Source organism: Ictalurus punctatus, chromosome 23, assembly GCF_001660625.3.
Source record: "Ictalurus punctatus breed USDA103 chromosome 23, Coco_2.0, whole genome shotgun sequence".
NCBI lineage: Eukaryota > Metazoa > Chordata > Actinopteri > Siluriformes > Ictaluridae > Ictalurus > Ictalurus punctatus.
Genome location: NC_030438.2, coordinates 20,423,369 through 20,440,868, shown reverse-complemented (window position 1 = coordinate 20,440,868; position 17,500 = coordinate 20,423,369). Strand labels below are relative to the sequence as shown.

Below are 17,500 nucleotides of genomic sequence, written 5' to 3'. Positions count from 1 at the left end.
TATGTTCCACACTCAGTGTGTTAATAATCCCTCAGTGCTGTATAAAACACATCATTCAGTCCGAGTCAAAAGAAGAGACACTTTGAGTAAAACATCAAATAACTCAAACACCTGACGGGGGAAACAGTGTGTACACGGATCAGTCACAGACGAGGAGACATCACACAGCAAGACGCAACCAGACCTGTGGGTGTGTGTGTGTTTTATGTCTGCTGTCTCTCATTAACAAGCTTTTTTTAAATTATTTTTTTTGTACAAACTCAAAGGCGTAATACAGCTTCAGTGTCTCACTGACTGTAACAGGGCAGGAGTGTGTGATACAGTGTTTAAAACTCCAACAATGTGATTTAAACATTCATGCCAATAAAGCACTACTGAACTGAAAGACAGACAGACAGGGAGAGACAGACAGGGAGAGGAAGCCCCACTGGTGTAGCGTTATCTGCCCACTGAGACTGTGTGTACATAGTCAGTGTGATAACGTAAACAAACAATGATCCCCACACACACACACACACACACACACACACACACCCCACACAGTACAAAATTGGCACCTGATTACATCTGAACTAGACAAAAAAATGAAACATAAGACTGAAAACATCAGAGGGGAAAAATAACTACAAAAAGATAAGAATGAGAGAGATAGAGAGATGGAGAGAGATAGAGAGAGAGAGAGACAGTGAGAATGAGAGAGAATCTAAGAGAGACAAACAGTGAGACAGATAAATAGGCAGCGTGACGGAGACAGACAGTGAGTGAGACAGTGACAGAGAGACAGAGAGAGACAGTGAGAGAGAAATCCCATGCTAAACACTGGATAATATTTGCCTTCTAAAGGCGGGGCCAGGAGCAGGAAGTTCTGGGCGGGGCCAGCCACCACCCCCTCCGCCTCACAGTGGGCAGAGTCACAAAACTGAGACTCCTCCTCCTCCTCAGGTGGGAACAGCACTACCTGCGGGATGTTGTCCATCTGTCCACCACACACGAGCAGCTCAGGCACCCGTGAGGAGGTGGGGCGGGAGGTAGGGGGCGTGGCCTGTGTGGTGTTCATAGAAGGGGCTGGGCTCAACTGTGGCTGCAGAAAGTTGAGCACGAAGGAGCCACGAGAGTCTCGGGACGCCCAGCAGGTCTGGGGGAGGGAGGAGAGTCTCCTAAGTGAGAGGCGGGAGGCGGAGAGCCCCTCCCCTTTAGGGCAGAGCAAAAGAGGAAGATGAGGATGAATAAAAGATGAACAGAATGAAGGAAGACTAGGCGGAGTTTAGTCATGCACATGAAGGAAAATGCAGTGGAGTGAAATCAAATTAAATAGTGGCGGGGTCACGTGCAGAAATATGATACGCGTGCACACACATGCAAAAATCAGCACACACACACACACACACACACACACACACACACACACACACACACAGAAATCAGCACACACACACACACACACACACAGAAATCAGCACACACACATGCAAGCAAACACACACGCGTGCACACACACATACATAATGTACATACACACAAAAGTCAGCACACACACACGCGTGCAAGTCAACACGCACGCACACACACACACACACACACACACACACACACACACACACACACGTCCCCATTGTTTACCGCTTGTGTTTGTTGTTTGAGTGGACAGGAAGTAGATGGTCCGAGTGAGAACAGTTAAACCTGTATGTTTTGGGAGCGAGGCTCTGTGTGTAATGATATTTTTACAATGAGGGGTGAACGTGTGTGCGTGCGTGTGTCTCACCGTTTCGGTCAAGTAAGTGCGGGTCCGAGTGTTTCTTGCCTATATCAGCGAAGGAGCGCACGAGCGGGATGCGGTTGCTCAGCTTCTTCTCGCTCTGGTGATGATGTCGCTTCAGCACGGCCTCCCGAACCTTCTCCATCAGAGACTCGTCCAGCTGCTGTGACGCCACCATGCTGTCGATGATCATGTCTGAACCCAAAGCACAGGAAAAGAAACACACAAACTCTCACACACCGAGCGGCACCGAGGCGAACGAAGCTACACGTGAAACACGTACCTGCGATCTCGTCGATGGTGTTCGCCCTCATGTCGAGCAGCACGGTGCCGTTCATGATGCAGCTGCGGAGCTCGAACAGGCTGTGGAGCGAGAGAGTGGCTACATACGGCTTACTCCACCTCTCACCTCCATCCTCCACGTCCTCCTCAAACTTCAGCCACCTGTGCGCACACACACACACACACACACACACACAAATACATATATGAGTGTGCGTGATACTGGTTATTGCGTGTGTGTGTGTGTGTGTGTGTGTGTGTGTGTACCTGGCCATCTCCTTCCACTCGTACATCTCTCCATTGAGGAAGTGCAGCTCATCCAGCTCGGTGAACAGGTCATGGGGAATGTGCTCTTCATCATCATCCTCAGTGCCCAGAATAAACTGAACCCGCTGAGAAGGAGTGTCTGAGGAAGAGGAAGGCCAATGTTACTCCCTAGAGAATCATGTTCACTATTTAGTGCACTAAATTAGGCAATAATAGGAGTGACCGTCAAAAAAAAAAAAAAAAAAAAAAAAACCACACTAGGTCATTAGGTACATTGTGTGTTTGTGTGTGTGTGTGCACACGGGAGAGAGAGAGAGAGAGAGAGAGAGAGAGATAGTGAGAGTGTGTTACCGTTTGTGGGGGACTCTCGTCCGTCCTCGCGCTCCGAGCCTCTGTCTCTCCGTTTGCGGTGGTGTCTGTGTCCTCGATGTCGATGCCGTCTCCTGCTTTGTCGCCCCAAAGGGACGTGGACCCCGACATACACGGCTCTGTGACCTAACAACACAACGTACACAAAATAGATAAATCTCTCCATGCGTCTAAACGTGAAGTGACACGATGCGCTCACGGGTCGAGAACACCGCTGCTAGGCAGTCGGGGAAATGTGGACATTGGAATGTGGAGAACATCCAATGATGCCAATAAAAACACAGCAATAGTATAAAAAAAGCGGTAGCAAGACAGAACCACTGCAGAACATCAACATTTTACGACTCAATGAAGATGTTTATTAGGAATTTCCTCATAAACATGGTGAACATACGGCCTAGCCAAAACGCAGCAGCATCAGAGTCAGAAATCCCCTTACGTCACCTTTCAGACTGAGCAATGGAAATGGAATGTAATTGGTATGAATAGAAAACATTAATAACAACAAACACCACGGCCGGGTAGCAGCACCACGGCCGGGTAGCAGCACCACGGCCGGGTAGCAGCACCACGGCCGGGTAGCAGCACCACGGCCGGGTAGCAGCACCACGGCCGGGTAGCAGCACCACGGCGCTTCTCTCCTTCATGCAGAGCTGAATCAGACAGGTTTCATCAGGACACACGAGAGTGGAAAACACAGCAGTAGTATGAAGACACACTAATCTGCAGTAATGCGCTCCAACACACACACTTTATCCTCCATAATGGTGCGTTATCATGCGCTGGGGTGTGTGGAGGTGTGTGTTAAACCCCCTCCTGAGGTTAAAACGCGTGCTAGGCCACTAATTCCCTGCTAGGATGGGATCAAGGTTGTTCTTTAGACTCCGGGGAAACTCCATCCTCCACAGGTGTGAGCGTGATTTGATTTCCATCCTGATCGCAGTGTCCGTTTCTCTCCACACCTGAGAAACTTCCTGCACAAATCTCAGACTGTTTCCCACTGGGCACTAATCCAGACTGGAATTTTACACACAGATGTTTTATTCTAAATCATTCAATTAAATCTATTTAATACATCCTTAAAAGTAAAGAGCACACGAGGTGAAGATCAACTTGCAGCAGAATGATGGGAAGAGAATGGAGAAGGGAAGGAACTGCTGATGATCGGAAGCGTGCCACCTCATCGTATGGCGTGGGCGTGGTCCGGCTGCCAGCAGAACCGGTTCTGTTGTATTTAAAGGATGAATATCTGCTCACATTCAGACATGTTTCAAAACGCACAGGATGGAGCTTCACAGTGCAGGTCATTCCACCTGGCTTGAATCCAGCGGAGCTGCGTTTCACTTGCTGAAGCTAAAACTGAAGAACGAGGACAAGCAGGAAGTGAAGACCGCTGCAGTAAAGACCTGGCAGAGCTTCAGCATGGAGGAAACCCAGCGTCTGCTGATGTGTGTGGGTTCCAGACGTCAGGAAGTCACTGACCGCTGTTGATTCGTAACCAAGTAAAGAAAAAAACTAAAAAAAACAAAACATTTAATTTATGATCGTTAGTCATGTCCGTTTACTTTTGGTCCTTTAAAAGGGGGAGGAGCCGGATACACACAGTGCTGTAGTTCCTACACCGTTCACCCGATCTGGACGTAAATTAAAGCTGAAAGTCTGCACTTTGATCTCATGCACACCGTCATACACCGCTGTAATAATATCTCCCTCAACGTTTATGGGCTGTATGTTTTATAAACTTTACAGACTCTATTCCGTCTGCTGATAAAACATCAAATATGTAAATAAAATGTAAATGAAAGCAGCAGGACGTCAGCAGCGGGAATAAAGATGATGATGATGACGACGACAATGACGGGGATAAAAGCCTCCTTTATATCGGACACAATATCATGACTGTTGTGTCCTGTAGATAAACGTCTGAGCCATGACGTGATCATGTGACCAGGCGTGCCTCAGCGGCCCGGCGTGAGAGGAACACGCTTTCTGATCACGCTGGGTTTGTTCACAGGAATGTTTTATCAGACGCCCATTTTATTACAGACGCCACCATCAATAACAAACTCGGACCATCCTGATAGTGAGTGTGTGTGTGTGTGTGTGTGTGTGTGTGTGTGTGTGTGTGTGTGCTTATGAAGGGTGTGTTAATGAGCTGATGAGCTACACCAGGATGTGTTACAGTAGGGATCGCACCTGTGCAGAACGCACACTGATTTTTCTGGTTTAAAGTCGAGCTGAAATGTTCCTGCTCTTTTCCTCGGAGCACCGTTACTCAGACTTTATTATTATTTTAAGTAATTTAGCTCAAAGCGTGATGTAAGAAGCAGGAACGCTGTGACACCGAGTCAAATCAGTTTTAATAACCAACAAAGGGCACCTTTAATTCAATCCTCTCAATCCCTAATAAGCCGTCTCTCGCCTTCTGTGTGTGTGTGTGTGTGTGTGTGTGTGTGTGTGTGTGTGTGTGTGTGTGTGTGTGTGTGTGTGTGTGTGTGTGTGTGTGCTTTAGCTGTGGGAAAGTTTTCCGAGAAACTGAACACCACACTGCACTGATTACCGTCTCTGTGCAAAATATTTTACACTAACACTACATTACTCTCTCACACACACACACACACACACACACACACACACATACACACATACACACATACACACACATACACACACATACACACATACACACACATACACACACATACACACACATACACACATACACACACATACACACACATACACACACATACACACACATACACACACATACACACACATACACACACATACACACACATACACACATACACACATACACACACACACATACACACATACACACACACACACACACACACACACACACATACACACACACAGACAGAGTAAAGAGCAGCATGGGTGCAGGAGGAAGTGTGGAGGAGACGGGGATGTGGAGTAAAATAAACAGACTGCAGTGGAGAGCGCCCCCCGGGGCAGAGGTCAGTTACAGCTCCAATACAGCACATAAATGTTTGTTTGTTTTTTAAACACAAAAAAAAAAAAAAAAAAAATACAAAAACATGGCTTCGCTCCAAAACCAACCGAGAAAAAAAAAACTACAACAGGAACAAATTGAGCGCTGGATATAACTGATATCTAAGTGAGAAAATAAGAGGAAGAAAGCAGCAGGCAGCCGGAGGCAGCAGTGGTGAGGTGCGAGGGTGAAAGGTGTGCATTAGGATTAAAAACTCTAACGAGCGGTGGTTTTTAATCTGATTGCACCCTCGACGCGACCCGATCACTCCTCTCCCCCTGAGCGGTGCGGTGGTGTGATGCAGGAGGGACTCGTCACCAGAACTGGATTATTTTCCTATAACCTGCTCCCTCTCCAGTCTTCTATTCCTCCCTCTCCACAGAGATCTACAACGTTTCATTTATTAATGAACGACATCACGCTTTTTATCCGTTTATAGTTACATTGAATGTTCAGTGAAACAAGTTAGTTCCTGTTCGCACTCGTGTTCTGGCAGCTATAAACATAAGCAGCTGTTAAAGAGTATGATGTGGTGTTCTTTAATAAAACACCCCACACACACACACACACACACACACACACACACACACACACACTGCAGTATAGTAATGAGACGTGATTATGCTACACTTAATGATCTACTGGTTAACTCTTATAATCGAGTAATCGACTGAGTCAGGAGGCACGTGACGGTATAACGTGATGAGGAAATCGCCCGTCATCTCTGCGCACGTGAAGCTGTAATCAGCCACATCGGATCAGATGATCACACCCGGGATTTAACCCTGTTACACACCTGAGCACACACACACACAACTTTACGCAACATCCCTAGTTAGGGAACAGGAGGAGTGCGCACCACTGCAGCACCCACAGACTCACACAGATTTATATTCGGGTTTAAAACACTTACTTTTCTGTTCACTCAGAAATTCTCTCCACAACTTTTTAAACAGAACTGCACTCAGACAGCGGCAGTGTTCCGTCAGAACACTCTGATCTGGCGGTGCGTGTTTACGGTCCTGTAACGGGAACACGATGAGAATGTTTTTTGGGATGTGTGTAATAAATGGGTTTAAATAAAGCTCAGTGTAGAGGGGAGTGTAACCGCTCCTGTTTAATTAGTGTGATCTGGAAACATGGACTAATCCTGCTTAATGCTATTAAAGCTCCCTGTGTGTGTGTGTGTGTGTGTTTGAGAGAGAGAAAGAGGGAGAGAGGAGTCAGCTCATGGGCTCTGCCAGCATTAACACCAGCACACTCATTCTGTTCCTGCACGTTTCATAAAACATCCAGTGAGCAGTGTAATGACATCATCAATAAGCGCCGCACGTAACTAATTGCCCCACGAATGCACTAAATATTTAGTCAAAGTGGTACGCTTAAACACGAATGTACGTGTGTGGTGTAACTGTGGGGTGATGTGGTGTAGAACTTCAGCTTATATAGTACAGTGGAGTCTAGTTTAGGACACAGCCACAGGCGGTTGCCATAGTAACTAGGGCACGTCCACAGCACATATAGTAGCACTTATTAACATGCATGTACTGAGGCTGACATCACTGACAGAATTGTTTTGGAAATTTAGGATGGAGCCATGAAGAGACCAGAGCACACACTTGCTAACGTTGTCATGGGATCGGCTGCGTCCCAAACCACATTTTAATGCGCTGAATAGTTTGTCTAAACAGTGCTAACTTAGTACAAGTGAAGAACAGTTTTATCGCACTCGGGAGTTGGTCTGGTTGGTATGGTGGTTTGGGACACAGCCGCAGGCAAAATGGGTCAATAAACCTTTATTAAAACACGGTCACCGGCTGCGTCCTAAACCACAAAGTGTTCAATACAAAGCCAGAATAGTTCAGAAAACATGTTAGGCTAGTGTGTGAGGGGGTGTGGCTTACTTTCAAGCTCCTCCTTCTCAAAGTTAGTGTGGATGGTGGAGCTCGTCTTCCCCATGTCCACTACGGCTTCATCATCATTACCCTGAGAAAAAGAGAGAGAGAGAGAGAGAGAGAGAGAGAGAGATGAACACTTGCAAAAGAATAAACCATGACAGTGTGTGTGTACTGTGTTTATAACAGACTTCTCAGGAAATCAGACCGGTTTAAAGAAGGAAGCCAGAATACCAAGGAACCAGTCACGAGAGAATGAGTAGTGACCTGAACAGGAAGTAACGACCAAATAAGGAAAGTGCAAAACAAGAAACAGGTGTAATTTGTCAGCAGACAGTATGAGCCTGCGTCTCATTTCTTGAACGGGTTTCCTTGTTTCCGTTTCTCACTTCTCAGCTCCTGCTTTAGAGGATGTGACACACACACACACACACACACACACACACACACACCTCTAAACCAGCATGAGTGAGTCAGCACTGCATGCTCTGAAATGATCATCATTCCCGTCCCATTCGGACACTACATACTCAGGAACGCCACGTGGGACATCCGAAATGTACCTATACTATTCCTTTTAGAGGACTGTGATTGGTTAACCAATAAACATTGAGAGGATGGAGCTTAACACACCTTAAACAGTGTGAGAAGTTTAGAGCTTATTAAAGGAAATGAAATGAAAAAGTGCAAACTGACGCTCACGGTTTTATTTAAGATTTATTCATTTAATCATTTCATTCCTCTCATATGACAACTGACGGAATATAAAATCGAGTCGTATTTTTTTTCCTAATCACAATTAATACAGGCTTCTGCGTAAACGGGCAGATAATTAAAGCTCCAGGTGAAGATTAACACCTGCTGAGGAAAGAGGAAAAGCCTGCACGCCTCAGACATGCAGTTAGACCGGTCACTCCTGCTCCCATTCAAACATGGCCACTGTCCCAGACTTCCTCAGGGCTGGGGTATCGGCTTTCACCCCAAAGGGCAAACACAGAACACTCGCGCACGCAGTCTTGCGTGCACTTTCACGCTCTCACACACACACACACACACACCGTGAGAAACGTACAGAGAAAATAGGCAACCCCCGTATGTGTCTCACATCATCACCCCAGAAATCCTGCATCACTGCTGAGACACACAGTGAGTGAATAAACACACACACACACACACACACACACACACACGAGAATCACCTGTATGACCACACACACTGCTGTACTGAACAGAAAGAGTTTCCTGTGTGTGTGAGACCAGGCACTTCAATAGCAAAGACCTAAATATAGCAGTTATTTATATCTCAGAGAGAGAGAGAGAGAGAGAGAGAGAGAGAGAGAGAGAGAGAGAGAGAGAGAGAGAGAGAGAACACAGAGAGAGAGAGAGAGAGAGAGAGAGAGAGAGAGAGTTGTGTGTGTATATACATTTGCCTATTATTATTATTATTATTATTATTATTATTATTATTATTATTAACAGGTCATTTCCTAAATATTGGAACGTACTGTTGCCTCGCAGCTCCTATCTTTCCTTGCTCAAAATAACCTCTTCGACCCCTTTCAGTCTGTCTTCCGTCCTCTACACGGTACCGAAACTGTCCTCGTAAGGGTCATCAATGACCTGCTACTCTCTAGTGACTCCGCTTCTCTTTCTATCCTTCTATTACTCCATCTTAGTTCTGCTTTTGATATCGTCTCTCATGGTTTACTCTCTCCCGTCTGGTGGATATCTGTGTCACGGGTGCTGCTCTTTCCTGTCTCACTTCTTATCTCACAGACAGACAGTTCTACATTTCTATGCAGGATTATCAGTCGCCTGCTGTATCTCTGAAATGAGGTGTCCCTCAGGGATCGGTGCCTGGACCTCTACTGTTCACTATATATACACTGCCTTCGGGTCAACGGGTTCACCGTCACGGTGTCGGTCACCGCTGTTATACTGATGACCTTCAACTCTACACAGCTTGTAGATCTTCTCCCGCTCTCCAGACCGGTCCACTATCAGTGTGCATCAATGAATTAAAACTGAGATCATTGTTACCAGAACACCAACTCTTACTACAAATATCCTCTACGACCTTACCTGTGACATTGCCAGCACGCTCATTAAACCGTCCAGCACTGTCAAATATTCAGGCATCATCTCTGATCCCTCCATCACCTTTGAATCTCACATAAACTCTGTTTCTAAAACTGGATTCCTTCACCTGCGACTCATTCCTCACCTCCGTCTCTTCATTAACCATAAAGACACTGAAACACTGGTTCAAGCTTTTATTTCCTCACATCTTGACCACTGCAGCACTCTCCTCATGGGTTTATCTGCCAATTCTACTGCTAGGTTCAAATATATGCTCCCTGTCCATACATCTTGTCTCTCCACTATGGGTGGCAGGTCTTTCAGTAGCACCAACATCTGGAATTCACTCCCTCTGACTCGTCTCAGCATCACATCTATCCCCGAGTTCAAATCCCAACTTAAATGCATCTGTTTTCTCAGTGTGAAGATTTAGAATATGGAACATTGGAAGCAGGAAAAATGGGCAAGTGTAAGGATCTGCGTGACTCTGACAAGGGCCAAATTGTGATGTCTAGACGTCTGGATCAGAGCTTCTCCAAAACGGCAAGTGTTGTGGGGTGTTCCTGGTATGCAGTGATTAGTACCTACCAAAAGTGGTCCAAGGAAGGACAATCGGTGAACCAGCAACAGGGTCATGGGCTCCCAAGGCTCTCCTGTGTGGGGAGAGAAGGCTAGCCCATCTGGTCCGATCCCACAGAAGATCTACTGCAGCACAAATTGCTGAAAAAGTTCATGCTTGTTGTGTATGGATCTGTGTAGCTGCAGAGCGGTCAAAGTAACCATGCTGACTCCCTGTGCACCACCGAAACTCCTTTAATGGGCACGTGAGCATCAGAACTGGACCATGGAGTAATGGAAGAAGGTGGCCTGGTCTGATGAATCACGTTTTCTTTTGCAACATGTGGAGGCCAGGTGTGTGTGTGTGTGTGTGTGTGTGTGTGTGTGTGTGTGTGTGTGTGTCGCTTACCTGGAGAAGAGACGGCACCAGGATGCACTATGGGAAGAAGGCGAGCTGGTGGAGGCAGTGTGATGCTCTGGGCAATGTTCTGCTGGGAAACCTCGGGTCCTGTATTCATGTGGATGTCACTTTAACACGTACCACCTACCTAAACACCGCTGCAGCCCGAGTACACCCCTTCATGGTAACGGTGTTCCCTAATATCAGTGTCCTCTTTCAGCAGGATAACGCTCCCTGACACACCGCACACACTGTTCAGGAACATGACAAAGAGTTGAAGGTATTGACTCAACCTCCAAATTCCCCAGATCTCAATCCGATCCAGCGTCTATGGAAGGTTCCGGACAAACAAGTCCAATCCACGGAGGCCCCACCTCACAACTTACAGGACTTAAAGGATCTGCTGCTGACGGCTCTGTGCCAGATACCATATTTAATGTTATGTCTGATTGCTCTGTGTGTGTGTGTGTGTGTGTGTGTGTGTGTGTGTGTGTGTGTGTGTGTGTGTGTGTGAGTGAGAGAGAGAGTACACACGTGGGAACAACAGCTGGATGATTTAAAACGTGTCTGCTTGAATGACGTCATCGCTCAGAATCTACTGTTACACCAATAACGCTTCATCCTGAAAATAGCAGCAGTGAGTCTCACACTTCCTGTAACACCGTGAGGTCTCACTCTCGCACACTCACCCGCACACACTCACTCGCACACTCACACAAGCTTTATAGGAATTATGACATGCTCTAAATGCTAATTTAATAAAAGCCTACGATACAAATGTCCACAGTTTATTATATAAATATAATAAACATTTTTAAAATTCACTGTTAATATAAAGAGATTACTTCTTTTTGGTGTTTATATTTTGCACTGAATTAAATGTAAAGAGAATCTTATTTTAATCTGAAAACTGTTATGAATTATAAGGTGCAGTGAAGACACTGGATTCTGTTCATTTAATAAAAACAAGCATAAAACTGCTTTATTATTATTATTATTATTATTATTATTATTATTTTATTTCTGAATAACACTGAAGAGTCTTAGCAAATATCATTCAGCTGTCTGTCTGCCTGTCTGTCTCTTTCTCTCTCCCTCCGTGTGTGTGTATGTTTATGTTTGTGAGATTATATATATTTTGTGATGTGTGTATATACATGTGTATGAGTGTGCGTGTGTGAGTGTGTTGTTTCCTGAAGCTGTGTATCAGTGTAATGTTTGTGTGTGATGTGTGTATATATACACACACGTGTATGAGTGTGTGTGTGTGTGTGTGTGTGTGTGTGTGTGTGTGTGTGAGTTTGTTGTTTCCTGCAGCTGTGTATCAGTGTAATGTCGGTGTGTGATGTGTGTGTAAGAGAACAGAAAGCAGAAGGCTGAGTGCAGCAGAAGCGTCTCTGTGAGGGGGAGCTGATGGAGTGGATCAGTAAACACACTGAATAATGATGATGAGGGGAGAGTGGCTTTGGCCGGCGCTCGGTGATGACATCATCTTCCTGCTGCTTTTCATGATGAGCAGAGTCTCAATGTGAGGAGGATTTTTACACTCTGCACATTTACACACAGCACTGACCCCCCCAACCACACACACACACACACACACACACACACACACACACACACACACACACACACACACACACACAAATCCCCCACAAATCCCCCTTCCATCACCACACTGACCCTGCTCACGTTCACACACAGCCAGACAGATGAGGAGAGACCGAGAGACAGACAGATGAGGAGAGACCGAGAGACAGACAGCGCGAGAGACAGACAGAAACAGGCAGAGAGACAGATAGACGGAGACAGACAGCCCACATCCCGCTGCTGAATCCCTCTGTGTACAAAACATCGGTGCTGTTTGATCGAGATCTCTCTCTCTCTCTCTCTCTCTCTCTCTCTCTCTCTCTCTCTCTCTCGCGCGCGCACACACACACACACACACACCCTCATGTCACACTACATTAAACACAACACAAACAAAATGTAACATTTCCTCAGCAGTGTTTGTGACTCCTGAGATGTCTAACACCAAACACACACGTTTAATCCTCATTAAAAAGCAGTTTAATACAGAACTGGTGAACTACAGTGTGTTACACAGAGAAACAGCGAATTCACCAAGTCACCACTTTTATACTATACGGCCTAAAGTATGTGCACCCCTGACCCTCACACCCATGTGTGCTTCTTCCCCAAACTGTTTCCACAATATCTGCAGCAGTGTGTACTGTACTGCACTGCTGTACAGAACGCCTCAGTACGCTGAAGCTGTACAGTTTCCCTTCTCTGGAACCAAGAGGCCCAAGTGGAAATCCTTCCCAGAAGACTGGAGCGCGTTATAACAGCAAGGGGGAAGAAATCTGGACTGGGATGCTCTACATGCAGTGATCAGGGGTGCACATACTTTTGGACATATAGTGTAGTTTATAAACTTTCACATGGAGTGTGAAATATGAGGGTGAGTCAAATGAAACGCTTAACTGGTTTATTTTGCAATATTTATTGCAAACTGGTCAGAAAAGCTGAACATTTCTCCGTCAATCTGCGTTATTACACAGCAGTTACTGACATTATACTGAGACTTTATAAATAAATAGTGCATTAATGTCGTGCACGTAAACAACAACAAGCCCACCGATTCATCCCTAAAATATCAACTCCTTATCGCTCACTAACACGGTAACAGACTCACTAAACATCTCCACAACATCTGTCCAGGAGGAAAACCCACAACACACATCTGCAACCAGCAAACAGAATTAAAACATCATTTCACATCCCGTTTGTTCCCCGTTATAGCGTCGTTAGTAACGCGGCTTCAAACCACAACACAGCCTGCACTGCGCATGCTCAGACGCCGTGCGCATGCGCAGTGTGGCCGCGTACTACTTTAACATACTACAAAGTACAGAAAGATAGTAAGAGGTTTGGAGATGTGTAGCGTGTTCATCTTCATCGTGTTCTTCCCCTCTCTCTCTCTCTCTCTCTCTCTCTCTCTCTCTCACACCGTCCCCTCTGAACAACTCAACTTCAACTTGTCAGCAACACAACCATCACCATGAGCACATTTTCTCATCTTTTGAAACTAAAACGATGCTATAATTACTCCAGCTCGGGAGTCGGTCCCTGTCACAAAACAGCGCGCGCTCGCGGCTAACTCCCCGAAACACCTCAGAAGAAGTTAATGAAGCGCTTACTGTAGTTAGCAGAGGTTTCATCTGCTCGCCTCGCTCTTCCTCCATTTGTTCGGATGTGAGGCACACTTCTTTCTTCCGTCCCTGTCTCTCTCACCTGATTTGAATACGCTAATTTTGACTCGCTCCTCGTTTTTCCCCCTTTTCGTTCAGCAGACGTCGCTATTTATGTGGCAGAGCCAAGCCACGCCCCCTCTGCATGAGTGACAGCCCGGTTGGCCGTTCGCTCGCACGCGGTAGGTCTCTGGGGCCCGCGAGCGTTCCTTTGTGACGTCGCGTGAGGGTGTGCATATTAATGAGGGGGAGGGGCTTTGAAGTAAGCAGCGGCTGAAAGCAGGAAACGGTGAATAAGTGTAATAAATATACGAATATTTTATTATTATTATTATTATTATTATTATTAATGATATTTCTCTCACATCTTAAATCGGAACAGAACACAATATTATATATATCTTTAAAAGATATAAACTATAAATATTTAAAGAATGAAAATGCTGTTTTTTTAATCAACATGATATCTAATCAGTATTATACAGTGTTTCCTAACCGGAGAGAATTCCCCTGAAAACAATGACCTCTCCTTCTTTCTCTTTCTCTCTCTCTATCCCTCTCTCTCGCTCTCTCTCCCTCGCTCCCTCTCCCCCTTTCTCTCTCCCTCTCCCCCTTTCTCTCTCTCTCTCCCTCTTTCTCTCTCTCTCTCCCTCTCTCTCGCTCTTTCTGTGTGTGTGTGTGTGTGTGAGAGAGAGAGAGAGAGAGAGAGAGATTGACAGAGACAACAGCAGGAGGCTGTTATGACAGTTTAATTTTTCCTTTTGAAGAGAAAAATGATTCATGATAAATATTTTCCACAGATCATGTTATATTATTCACAGATTTATTTCTCTGTGTGTGTGGAGAGAATCACAGGAATAAAAATAAAAATAAAGACAGACACACAGAAACAAGCAGAGAGACAGACAGAAACAGACAGAGAGACAGACAAAGACAGGGAGAGAGACAGAGACAGACAGAAACAGACAGAGAGACAGACAGAGACAGACACAGACAGAGACAGACAGGGAGACAGACAGAAACAGACAGGGAGACAGACAGAGACAGACAGAGACAGAGACAGACAGAGACAGACAGGGAGACAGACAGACAGGGAGACAGAGACAGACAGGGAGACAGAGACAGACAGGCCAGATGAAATGAAGGCTTTATGCAGTTCTTTAAACAGTTCTGTGTGGAACCCCGTGCAGAGGGAACACTGTTGTAGGGTTCTACAGGGTTCTATATAGAACTCTTAGGGTTCTCTCAGTGGGACCAACCAAATACTCCTTTAGGATTAGAGATTCATCCTGTTTTACAGAGAGTACAACGTCCTCTAGTTTTTAATGTAAACTTTTAATTTCCTTTATTTCTGATTTCATCCAAACTCCTGGTGTGTGTTAGTGTCCAGTCTCGATTACACTCTTTACACCATGCCTGAAAATCATCATCATCATCATCATCATCATGAAATAAATAATAGAAGTGACAGAAAATAATATTTTATTTAAAAAGTGTAAAAATGAGAAAAGAAGTAGAGAAATTAAAATAATATAAAGTGTGTGTATGTCATGGTGTGTGTGTGAGATCCAGTCCTATATTTTGTGTTGCTCTAAAACTCTAGTTTTCTACAATCTGTGCATCAGTGATGTGTGTGTGTGTGTGTGTGTGCTCGTGCATGCATGTGCGTGTGTGTGTGTGCGTGTGTGTGTGTGTGTGTGTGCTGTATTATGTAGTAGATTTGTGTTTTTCCCATGTGGAACATTGGGTTAGAGGTGAGCTTAGACTCTTAACAGCTTTATTTCACACTGCGGGACATTTAATCCAGTTTCACTCTCACGTTACACACACACACACACACACACACACACACAGAGAGAGCCCCTGCAGTGTCAGTGAGGACGTGTGAACCGGTGAAGTTATTTGAATTCAGTTTCGTTATTACGTTAAAGTCCGACGTGGACATTTCGCTGCTACTGAATAAACACTGACACACTTTCCTCTTTAATCAAATAAAAACATCTTTATTACCGAGGAATTTAAAAACTGTGTGAGAAATAAAACTCTGATTATCAGCTTTGTGTGGATACGAGTTAAGTTAAAACCCCGAGCTCACGGAGCTTTACAGAGTCACACAGAGAGACGGAGAGGTGAGAAGTCCATCACTCGCTCTCTTTAATCACGTGTTTATAATATAATCACGTGTTTATCATCAACAAACTGTCTGGAGTAAACAGCTTCCTGACAGATCAGTGTAGACCACACCCCTCACCCTGACTCTCAGCCAATCAGAACACACAGCGTAATATCGGTGTGTGATTAGTGATGTGATGATGGACTGATACGAGACTAATGTGAGTCTGATGCGAGTCTAATGTGAGTCTGATGCGAGACTGATGTGAGTCTGATGCGAGACTGCTGTGAGTCTGATGCGAGACTAATGTGAGTCCGGTGCGAGTCTAATGTGAGTCTGGTGCGAGTCTAATGTGAGTCTGATGTGAGTCTGATGCGAGACTGATGTGAGTCTGATGCGAGTCTAATGTGTGTCTGATGCGAGACTGGTGTGAGTCTGATGCGAGACTGGTGTGAGTCTGATGCGAGACTGATGTGAGTCTGATGAAAGTCTGATGCGAGTCAGCTCTTCGCTCCATCCGAGTTCTCTGCCAGTTTGTTCAGCACTTCCTGCGTGAGCCGCTTGCTGTAGCGGTTCACCTTGTGGTGTCCGGGCATCCAGCCGAGGAGGAAGCGGTGAAAATCGGTCCATGCGAAGGCGAACATGCCTCTCCACTCGTCCTCCAGCTCGGAGAAGTTCTTCTTCTCCTTCTCCGGCACGGTACCTTTCAGCTCGGAAAAATAAAAGTCCAGATAATCAGGAGCTCTTTTCTCGCACTCGCGCTCATCCAGGCAGCTCCCCAGGAAGTAGATGACGTCCTTCATGCCGCAGCCGCCGCCCACGTACTGGAAGTCCACGGCAGCCACGCGGGAGCCGTCTTTGGAGAAGCAGAAGTTGGCCAGTTTGGCGTCTCCGTGTAAGATGGTTTTAAAGCGGCAGCTGTTCAGGACGGCGTCGATCTCCGGCGCGGTTGCTTTCAGCTTCAGGTCCGTCATGGCCTCCAGCTCATCAGGACGCGTCTCTAAGTGCCAGTACGTCCCCACGGGCCACAGACCGCGCGCTGGGACTCCAAGGAAAAGCCCGTGGAAGTTACCGAGCCAGCGCAGACAGGCTTTTATCTCGCCATCCCTTACGCTCGTCCTCCTCTCCGGGAAGCCGGCCGCGTCCAGATCCTCCAGCACCATCAGCTGCTCCTCGCCGAACGACTGCGCCGCAAGGCATCGTGGGATACGACAGTGCTCATTGGTGCTGTAGTTTTTGTACCAGTGCGTTTCCACCTGATAGGACCGGACCTTGCGGCGGTGAGAGACATCGGTGTCCCGGGACTCTTTAGGAAACATGACGTGTTTGACGACGACCGAGGAGCGCTCGCAGCCCTGCAGGTGAACACGTACGATCTGACCGTAACCGCTCCAAAGAGTCTGGATCTTACGGCCCATACGCAGACGCTCCGCCGACGTGGCCTGTAGGATCAGATCCTGATACTCCTGCTTCATCCTGACAGGAAACACCAGGACGCCGAGTTTTAC

General features: G+C 46.1%; 2 protein-coding genes across 7 annotated transcripts in view; both read right to left on the bottom strand.

The window, feature by feature from the left end:
* Positions 1–13,987, bottom strand: part of slc4a7 (solute carrier family 4 member 7) — a 26,787-nt gene extending 12,800 nt beyond the window's left edge. Inside the window, exons 1-7 of one of the 4 annotated variants that reach the window (XR_008393310.1) lie at positions 13,829–13,987; positions 7,598–7,679; positions 2,657–2,800; positions 2,306–2,444; positions 2,040–2,200; positions 1,802–1,951; positions 835–1,191 (exon numbers count right to left, since the gene is read on the bottom strand). Coding sequence is in view for 3 of the 4 variants with exons in the window: in XM_053674915.1 (XP_053530890.1) it covers positions 835–1,191; positions 1,802–1,951; positions 2,040–2,200; positions 2,306–2,444; positions 2,657–2,800; positions 7,598–7,679; positions 13,829–13,873 (1,078 nt within the window). In the remaining variant the exon portion in view is untranslated. Of the gene's footprint in view, positions 1–834; positions 1,192–1,762; positions 1,952–2,039; positions 2,201–2,305; positions 2,445–2,656; positions 2,801–7,597; positions 7,680–10,634; positions 11,070–13,828 lie in introns of those variants that run through there. The other 3 variants (XM_053674915.1, XM_053674916.1, XM_053674917.1) reach the window with 3 other exon arrangements.
* Positions 13,988–15,861: 1,874 nt separating this feature from the next.
* The window catches only part of pkdc (protein kinase-like domain containing), a 1,992-nt gene continuing 353 nt past the window's right edge, over positions 15,862–17,500 (bottom strand). Inside the window, exon 2 of one of the 3 annotated variants that reach the window (XM_017453051.3) lies at positions 15,862–17,500. This exon is cut by the window's right edge and continues 30 nt beyond it. In XM_017453051.3, coding sequence (XP_017308540.1) covers positions 16,493–17,467 — 975 coding nt within the window. In that variant the 5' untranslated portion in view covers positions 17,468–17,500 and the 3' untranslated portion in view covers positions 15,862–16,492. The other 2 variants (XM_017453053.3, XM_017453052.3) reach the window with 2 other exon arrangements.